Source organism: Hyperoodon ampullatus (assembly GCF_949752795.1).
Source record: "Hyperoodon ampullatus genome assembly, chromosome: 4".
NCBI classification, from domain to species: Eukaryota; Metazoa; Chordata; class Mammalia; order Artiodactyla; family Ziphiidae; genus Hyperoodon; species Hyperoodon ampullatus.
In genome coordinates this window covers 57284532-57294768 of record NC_136917.1, presented here as the reverse complement: position 1 = coordinate 57294768, position 10237 = coordinate 57284532, and the positions used below count along the sequence as shown (strand labels likewise).

Below are 10237 nucleotides of genomic sequence, written 5' to 3'. Positions count from 1 at the left end.
GGTTCATCGTACTATTCTCCTTCATTATGGGGTTTGAAAATTTTCGAAATAAAAGGTTTTTAAAAATTGATACTGTAAGAAGAGAAGAGGACACCCTTCTGAGATACAGAATCATCACTACCATCACAGATTATACATGTATTAGAAAGATTCTCCAGCCTTTCTGGTTTCATCGTTTGATATGATAACTTCATTCTGAAATAATGCTGCTCATGAATTCTTCTACCACGTGAATCTTGGGGGTTTTTCTAGTCATGACAATGGATTAATGCAAACTGAGCTACCTGATGGCATCACATTACATGCCTGGTGTGTGTGTGTGTGTGTGTGTGTGTGTGTGTGTGTGTGTGTGTGAGGTTAATCTCTTTCTGCCTCAGTTTCCCCATCTGTAAGGTGAGGAACTCACAGCAGCCCTATGTAGTAAGTTCCATTAATATCTCCACCTTAGACAGATGAGAAAACTGAGGCAGAGGTTAAATAACGTGTCCGAGGTTCACAGCTACTAATTATTCCCATAGTTCATGGCAATAAAAGTATATAATTCTGAAAGTTTTCTATGTTATTATATATATATATTTAAATTTCTGCATATAGTCTTTCTTCTCAGGCAAACTGTTACATAAATATTTTCTTTTTGCTCCAAACTCAATTAGCATTATTGAAAGTAGCCTCTACAAATATCATTTCTTCTGTATGGCCCTCAGACAATTGCCTCAACCTTAGGGTTCAGAGATAGTAAAAATAGTATTGTAACCTTACATAGCTCGGTGATACGTACTGGCAAGAGTTGGGAACATTGGGGAGTTCCCTGGTGGTCCCGGGTTCAGTTCCTGGTCGGGGAACTGAGATCCCGCAAGCCACGCGGCTCAGCCAAAATTTAAAAAAAACCAAAACGAAAAGATCTGGAAACATTGCATCCATTTTCAACCCAGAAAATGTAAGATCCTCTGAGGACGCGTGGTGGCGCTGCACGATAAGGTACAAACCGGAACCGCAGCTGCGTCTCCATTAACAGGCAAAACTCAACAGCAGAGCCTGGAAGCCCACGGGGAGCTTGGATGCCACAGAAGGAGGACTGGGTCCTCTGTAAAGGACTACTCACTGGAATATTTCTGAAGTACCTTGTGGAATAACTACAGTCTCAGAAACGTACTGAGGCCTTTACAGCTCAGCGGAACCACCCTCGCCAGAGGCTATACCGAGCAAGAACAATGGAGGCCAGCAGGAAGCTCATTTGCAGACAAAGGCAAGTCTTTTTCTTCTTTTTCTTCTTGGGCTTAGCTCAGGCGAGCTCTGAATTTAGGCGTTATTCTGTGGTGGAGGAAACTGAGGGGAGCTCTTTTGTAACCAATTTAGCAAAAGACCTGGGTCTGGGGCAGGGGGAACTTTCCAGGCGGGGAGCTAGGGTCATTTCCAAAGGAAACAAACTGTATTTGCAGCTCGATCAGGAGACTGGGGATTTACTGCTAAATGAGAAACTGGACCGCGAAGAACTGTGTGGTCAGACGGAGCCCTGTATGCTGCGTTTCCAGGTGTTGCTAGAGAATCCCTTGGAGTTTTTTCAAGCTGAGCTACAGGTAATAGACATAAATGACCATGCTCCGGTGTTCATGGACAGAGATATGTTGCTAAAAATATCAGAGAGCAGTCCTCCTGGGACTAAGTTTCCTCTGAAGAACGCTCAGGACATGGATGTAGGCCGAAACAATATTGAAAACTATATAATCAGTCCCAACTCCTATTTTCGGGTCCTCACCCGCAAACGCAGCGATGGCAGGAAATATCCGGAACTTGTGCTGGACAAAGTGCTGGATCGGGAGGAGGAACCTGAACTCAGGTTAACCCTCACTGCTCAGGATGGCGGTTCTCCACCCCGGTTTGGCACCGCTCAGGTCTACATCGAAGTCGTGGACATCAACGATAATGCCCCTGAATTTGAGCCGCCTTTCTATAGGGTGCAGATCCCCGAGGACAGTTCCATAGGCTACCTGATTGTCAAAGTCTCTGCTACGGATATAGACATAGGAGTCAATAGAGAGATTTCCTATTCACTTTTCCAGGCTTCAGAAGAGATTAGCAAAACCTTTGAGATCAACGCCATGACAGGAGAAATTCGACTGAAAAGACAACTTGATTTCGAAACAACTCAGTCTTATGAGGTCAATATCGAGGCCAGAGATACTGGAAGTCTTTCTGGGAAATGCACCGTTCTGATTCAAGTCATGGATGTGAACGACAATGCTCCAGAAGTCACCATGTCTGCACTTACCAGGCAGATCCCCGAGAACTCGCCTGAGACTGTGGTTGCAGTTTTCAGTGTTTCAGATCTTGATTCTGAAGAGAATGGGAAAATAAGTTGCTACATTCAGGACGATCTACCTTTTTTCCTTAAATCTTCCATGGAAAACTTTTATACCCTAGTAACAGAGAGACCGCTAGACAGAGAGGCCAGGGCAGAATACAACGTCAGCATCACCGTCACGGACTTGGGGACACCCAGGCTGAAAACCGAGCACAACATAACCGTGCTGGTGGCCGACGTCAACGACAACGCCCCCGCCTTCACCCAGACCTCCTACACCCTGACCGTCCGCGAGAACAACAGCCCCGCCCTGCACATCGGCACCGTCCGCGCCACAGACAGAGACGCGGGCGCCAACGCCCAGGTCACCTACTCGCTGCTGCCGCCCCTCGACCCGCACGTGCCCCTGGCCTCCCTGGTGTCCATCAACCCGGACAACGGCCACCTGTTCGCCCTGAGGTCCCTGGACTACGAGGCCCTGCGGGCGTTCGAGTTCCGCGTGGGCGCCGCCGACTGCGGCTCGCCCGCGCTCAGCAGCCAGGCGCTGGTGCGCGTGCTCGTGGCGGACGACAACGACAACGCGCCCTTCGTGCTGTACCCGCTGCAGAATGCCTCGGCGCCCTGCACCGAGCTGGTGCCCAGGGCGGCCGAGGCGGGCTACCTGGTGACCAAGGTGGTGGCGGTGGACGGCGACTCGGGCCAGAACGCCTGGCTGTCGTACCAGCTGCTCAAGGCCACGGAGCCCGGGCTCTTCGGCGTGTGGGCGCACAACGGCGAGGTGCGCACGGCCCGGCTGTCGAGCGAGCGCGACGCGGCCAAGCACAGGCTGGTGGTGCTGGTCAAGGACAACGGGGAGCCGCCGCTGTCGGCCAGCGTCATGCTGCACCTGCTGCTGGTGGACGGCTTCTCGCAGCCCTACCTGCCGGTCCCGGAAGCGGAAGCGGCGGACGCGGCCCCGGCCGCCCAGCTCACCGTCTACCTGGTGGTGGCCTTGGTGTCGGTGTCGTCGCTCTTCCTCTTCTCGGTGCTGGTGTTCGTCGCGGTGCGGCTGTGCAGGAGAGGCGGGGCGGCCTCGGTGGGTCGCTGCTCGGTGCCCGAGGGCCACTTTCCGGGCCACCTGGTGGACGTCAGCGGCACGGGGACCCTGTCCCAGAGCTACCAGTACGAGGTGTATCTGAAGGGGGACTCTGGGACCAGCGAGTTCAAGTTTCTGAAGCCAGTTGTGACCAATTTTCAGGGCCATTCCCCTGGCCCTGATATAGAAGAAACCCCCAACTTTAGGAAAGATTTTGGTTTCAGTATTCAGTGACAGCAATTGCTTTTCACGTTCCATATATTTTAAATTGATGATACTTCAAGGTGATTGTTCTTCTGGCAACCTATCATGAACTTATAAACTACACTAAACTTGCTTGCAAATTTTGTTTTAAAGAAAGGTATCTTTTCTTCATTACTGTAAGAAGATTAATGGTCCTAAATCTTGCCTCTCAAAACACTGTTGAAGTCAATAAATGTACAAGTCCTTTCTGGCATAGCTTAGAAATGTGTTAGGAAAAAAACAGTGGGAAATTAATTCTATATAATCAGTTATATTTCCTTGAGTTTTTCTTATTAGTTTTTAAACCATTACGTACATAAGAGCAGTACTGCACTAACACACTGAAGCATGCCCAATCAGGAAGGAGAGAGAACTGGTACAGTGAGAATCTGGCTCTTACTTTATTCTGCTCTCATAGCACTTTAATCTTATTTTCTCTTATTAATTGTGCTTCCTTTCATTAATATACCAGTGTTAGTTTTAATATAGTTATTGTAATTGCTTTCCATTTAGTTTTACTGGTGTAAAAGGGGAGAAAAAGCTACACTGTTTTTATCCAGTGTGATGAAAGGGCATAGCAGGAAATTGGCTTTTCCCACTTGAGAAACATTGGTCATCTTGTGACAGAAAATGCAGTAGCTGTCCAATCTCCATTCATCTTTTCTTCTTTGGTAACACACTCCAAATTTCATTTAGAGCATTAGTGTGCTTAGTCAAAGGAACATGTTTTCCCAGGCTCCTTGGCAGCTAAAACGGGACATTTGACTACATGTATATGCAAATGTTGTTAGAGACTTCCAAGAAGGCCATTAACAGGGAGGTGACTCATCTAGGAAGGGGTCCCTTTTTGTCCTCTAACTGCTTCTTGCTGCTTGCAATGTGGGAGTCTTGGTTGGAACACAGTCATATTGAGCCATAAAGCAACACTAAGGATGGAAATAATGGACCAAGACAGTCAGTATAGAATAAACTTTAAAGAGATGAGGATCCCTGATAATCACAGTTATCCTGTCATCCCTGGATTGCTCACTTCTGAGCTTTCTTCACATGAGAAATAAAGGAACTTCTATCTCATTTAAGCCACCATCATTTTAGTTTTGTGCTACCTCCAGTGGAATCCAATCCTAATGTTTTCACAGTAAGATTTTTTGTTAAAATGTTATATAATACGGTAAAATGGACAGATCTTAAGTGTATAGTTTGATCTAACTGATCTTTGTCAAGTTTTCCTTGATTTCTAATTTAGTTAAGAGTACAGAGTGCTTTACATTCATTATCTTTTTAATCCTCTGCCAAACCCTAAGGAAGTTGGCATGTTATTTCCTCTTTTACTTGTTCACAATTCTGAAGGAATAAAAGGAAAACTTTGGAATATATTCTAAGTCTACTTGAATGGAATGTCCCAGTTCTTAACCTGTACGCTATCACAGCAGGCATTAACTGGTGGCATTGTCTTCCTAACCAAGGAAGTGAAATCCTTCTATTGCATGAATTGAACTCCTATGTAGAAATGTAACTTTTAGTCTGTAGCTTGATTTTGTTTCTATACCAGAGATCACACTGCTCTGGACCAATAAACCCAAAGTTCTTACAGAAGCACTGACCTAAGTAAGCTGGGTCAGGTACCACAATTGACCTTCATCATGATCGAATCAGCCTGATTACCTTCCTGTACCTTCTCAACATATCACATTCATTATTGCAGAAATGAAGGCCCTAAACAGGGAGTAGAATTACCCTATGGTTGTATTTCTTGAGGTTTTTTTGTACTATTCCTTCAGTCTTTTTCTGTCACTGCTAATATATATTTTATCTTTTTTTGGAAAGTTTATTATATACATTCTGTAAGTCCCTTATTCAAATTAAATATACTGTATTCATTTTAGCACACTATTTCTTTGAAAGCAGTTGCTATTCTAGTATTAGCTCTAAATGAAATAACTAATTTCAGAAAAGTATAGGCAATGATGTGGAGGAATTTTTATCACTAAATAATTTAAAGATTCTGGAAATTAAATAGAAATAAAGCTGATAGGCTCCAGTTATTTTCTATTAAAACTAACCATATGTCTTTGACAACACCTCTTAAAATTATGCTGAAAAAAGATTTAGAGGGTCATAAATGACTTTATTCTGAAAGGATGGCTCACAAGAGCTGAATCAGACATTCTTCAGCATTTGCTGTGATAATCCAATTTTGTAGAGTGATGAATTTTTGTTGACTCAGATGCTGGGTGCATGAAATTTCATGCTTATGTATTCATTTTCTGTTTCTACTATTAAAAATTACCACAAACTTGGTTGCTTAAAACAATAAAAATGCACTGCTATATAGTTCTGTAGGTCTGATGTCTGATATGGGTATGACTGGGTTAAATTCAAGATGTCACCAGGGGTGCATTCTCTTCTGGTGGCTCTAGAGGAGAATCTATTTCTTTCTCTTTTCCAGCTTCTAGATGCTGCCTACAGTACTTGACTCATGGCCCCTTTCATCCATCTTCAAAGGCAGCAACATTGTGTCTCTTAGTCCACTTCTTCTGTAATCACATACCCCTCTGACCATAGCCAGGAAAGGTTCTGTCCCTCCCAGATAATCCAGGATAACCTACCCCCCAACAAGGTCCTCAATTTACTTATATCTGTGCATTCTCTTTTGCCATGTAAGATAACATATTTACAGATTTGGGGAATTAGGGCATGAACATCTTTCGATGGGTGGCCATTATTCTGCCTACCGCAGGTTGACTGCTTGGAAGAAAATTATCTGGTTAGCAGGACCAACTGTGGCCAAAGGAAGGCATACAAAGACCTTTATAACAGAAGTTTAGACCCCATTGATTGAATGCTTTAACCCCAGACAAGGTATTTATCAAAAATTGTTCTACAGATTGTTAACAAAAACACTGGATTTATAAAAACATTATGAATCTTTACTGGAATTCAATTTAAATTTTAAAAATGGAAAATCTGAACTAAAGAGTATTTTGGGGTTTTTTTAGATGATGAAAATGTTCTAAAATTGACTGTGGTGATGGATGCACTACTCTGTGAATATACTAAAAGTCACTGAATTGTAGACTTTAAACGAGTGAATTGTATGGTATGTGAATTACATCTCATTAAACCTGTCTTTTAAAAGGAATAAAACAGAAATTATTCTTGTCATGATAAAAAAAAAATCCCAAAACATGGCAGGCCTAACATTTAGACTGCCTTTTTGGGAAATAACTTTCCAATAATTTGAAAGTTTCAAAAACTCATGTCCTCAGGCTTAGGTGTTGAAAAGAAGAGGAAGTAATCTACTCTTTAATAAGGCGTTGATAAAATACTCTCTTTAGAACCATCACTGATTGCAATTTTGCAGTGTCCACTCATCTGCAATTCTATAACATGTACCATGAAAATAATGTACTTGTGAAACTGTTCCCATATTACTTCACAAATATTTTGCTCCTAAATTTAAATTCTTCTCAGCTTAAATGTTAATTAAATTATTTTACTTAATTATTCACCCTGAACAGCTTTAAACAGTCAACATAATGAAAGTCTGCTCTTAGTACTCCTCCTTTGTAACAACACAGCTCTCTCTGAACTCATAAAAACCACAAGAAAATAGAACTAAGTGTTTCATATTACAGAACACGGTTGACACAGCCTATGTGTTACATTTAGGAGAATTTTGCATCCAACGTTAAACCAGAAAAGATAAGACACAGTGAGAACGCATGGTGGCGCTGCAGGTTAAGGTGGTGAGAAACAGAATTGCAGACGTAGCTCCAGGATCCAGCCAGTTTCACACTGCCTGGAAGCTGAAGAACAGCTTTCTCAGTCAGAGCACAATGTGCGTGAAACCTCTTTAAAACTGTATTTAGAGACATAGTTCTGACCTGCTATACTGCAGGACCGGACTACCAGGATCCTGGGCATATATGAAGCTCCTGTGAACTCAGTTTTCAGGAAAGAGCAATGGAGATTGGATGGATGCACAATCTGAGACAAAGGCAAGTCCTAGTTTTCTTTGTTTTGCTGAGCATGTATGGGGCGAGTGCCGATTTGGGGCCCTATTCAGTAGTGGAAGAAACAGAGAGAGGCTCCTTTGTGGCAAATGTAGGAAAAGACCTGGGGCTGGGGTTGACAGAGTTGTCCACCCGCGGTGCCCGGATCATTTCCCAGTGGAACAAAGAGCATTTGCAGCTCAAGGTTCAGACTGGGGATTTGCTCATAAATGACAAACTAGATCGAGAGAAGCTATGCGGTCCGAGTGAGCCTTGCATACTACATTTCCAAGTATTAATGGAAAAACCGTTAGAGATATTTCAGGCAGAACTGAGAGTGAAAGACATAAATGACCATTCCCCCGTGTTCACTGAAAGAGAAATGATTCTAAAAATACCGGAAAACAGTCCTATAGGAATTGCATTCCCTCTGAGTAATGCTCTGGACTTGGATGTAGGCAGCAACAATGTTCAGAACTATAAAGTCAGCCCCAACTCCCATTTTCGGGTTCTAACCCAAAATCACAGCGACGGCAGAAAATACCCTGAGCTGGTGTTGGACAAAGAGCTGGATCGGGAGGAGGAGCCTGAAATCTCATTAACCCTGACAGCGCTGGATGGCGGCTCTCCGCCTCGGTATGGAACCGCCCAGGTGCGCATTGAAGTGGTGGACAGTAACGATAACGCCCCTGAGTTTGAGCAGTCGCTCTACAAGGTGCATATTCCCGAAGACAGCCCCGTAGGCTCCCTGGTTGTCACTGTCTCTGCCAGCGATGTAGACAGTGGAGTCTATGGAAAAATATCATACACATTCTTTCAGCCTTCAGAAGATATCAGTAAAACTTTGGAGGTAAATCCTATGACAGGCGAAATTCGACTGAGAAAAAAAGTAGATTTTGAAACAGTTCTGTCTTATGAAGTGGACATCAAGGCCACTGATGGGGGAGGTCTTTCAGGAAAATGCACTCTTCTCCTGCAAGTAGTGGATGTGAATGACAATCCTCCAGAAGTGACAGTGTCTGCACTCACCACTCCCATCCCAGAGAACTCCCCTGACATTGTAGTTGCTGTTTTCAGTGTTTCAGATCCTGACTCTGGGGACAATGGGAAAACTATTTCCTCCATCCAGGATGACCTTCCTTTTCTTCTAAAACCTTCAGTCAAGAACTTTTACACCTTAGTAACCCAGAAAACACTAGATAGAGAAGAAAGAGCCGAGTACAACATCACCATCACCGTCACTGACATGGGAACCCCCAGGCTGAAAACCGAGCACAACATAACCGTGCTGGTGGCCGACGTCAACGACAACGCCCCCGCCTTCACCCAGACCTCCTACACCCTGACCTTCCGCGAGAACAACAGCCCCGCCCTGCACATCGGCAGCGTCCGCGCCACAGACAGAGACGCGGGCGTCAACGCCCAGGTCACGTACTCGCTGCTGCCGCCCCTCGACCCGCACGTGCCCCTGGCCTCCCTGGTGTCCATCAACCCGGACAACGGCCACCTGTTCGCCCTGAGGTCCCTGGACTACGAGGCCCTGCGGGCGTTCGAGTTCCGCGTGGGCGCCGCTGACCGCGGCTCGCCCGCGCTCAGCAGCCAGGCGCTGGTGCGCGTACTCGTGGAGGACGACAACGACAACGCGCCCTTCGTGCTGTACCCGCTGCAGAACGCCTCGGCGCCCTGCACCGAGCTGGTGCCCAGGGCGGCCGAGGCGGGTTACCTGGTGACCAAGGTGGTGGCGGTGGACGGCGACTCGGGCCAGAACGCCTGGCTGTCGTACCAGCTGCTCAAGGCCACGGAGCCCGGGCTCTTCGGCGTGTGGGCGCACAACGGCGAGGTGCGCACGGCCCGGCTGCTGAGCGAGCGCGACGCGGCCAAGCACAGGCTGGTGGTGCTGGTCAAGGACAACGGCGAGCCGCCGCTGTCGGCCAGCGTCACGCTGCACCTGCTGCTGGTGGACGGCTTCTCGCAGCCTTACCTGCCGGCCCCGGAAGCGGAAGCGGCGGACGCGGCCCCGCTCACCGTCTACCTGGTGGTCGCCTTGGCATCAGTGTCATCGCTCTTGCTCTTCTCGGTGCTGGTGTTCGTCGCGGTGCGGCTGTGCAGGAGGGGCGGGGCGGCCTCGGTGGGCCGCTGCTCGGTGCCCGAGGGCCCCTTTCCGGGCCACCTGGTGGACGTCAGCGGCACGGGGACCCTGTCCCAGAGCTACCAGTACGAGGTGTGTCTGACGGGAGGCTCTGGGAGTAATGAGTTCAAATTCTTGAAGCCGATTCTCCCCAACCTCCCGCCCCAATGCCCTGGGAAAGAAATAGAGGAAAATCGTACCTTCTACAATAGCTTTGGGTTCAATATTCAGTGACCATAATTAACTTTTATATCTCAGAGGTATGTTGTTTTGTGGCACTTCCATACCAACATTATTTCCCCCAAAATGTGTGTGTTTGAAGTCGTACTGATGTTACTTTTATATTTTCGCATGTTCTACCCACCTTTAAGTGAATGTTTATCTTTACCTGTGGTTGTAGTTAGATAGCAATTTATTCTCTAACCAATGAGGTCTTAATTTGTAATTAATTTGCCTCCTTAAATAATAACACCAAATCAGTTTTTGCTCATGGC

General features: G+C 46.1%; 1 protein-coding gene across 3 annotated transcripts; it reads left to right on the top strand.

The window, feature by feature from the left end:
* Positions 1-1211: 1211 nt before the first annotated feature.
* LOC307051396 (protocadherin beta-13-like) lies at positions 1212-9977 on the top strand (the record flags this gene model as incomplete). 3 transcript variants are annotated; one of them, XM_079701712.1, is made up of 2 exons in its annotated part: positions 1212-3470; positions 9837-9977. In XM_079701712.1, 2 exons carry the CDS (start codon positions 1212-1214, stop codon positions 9975-9977), a joined length of 2400 nt encoding a protein of 799 aa, XP_079557838.1. The 3 variants fall into 3 exon arrangements, with proteins under 3 accessions (XP_079557838.1, XP_079557837.1, XP_079557839.1); XM_079701713.1 differs by having other exon boundaries at positions 1314-1892; positions 8268-9977; XM_079701711.1 differs by lacking the exon at positions 9837-9977 and having other exon boundaries at positions 1212-3611.
* Between the last annotated feature and the right edge of the window lie 260 nt (positions 9978-10237).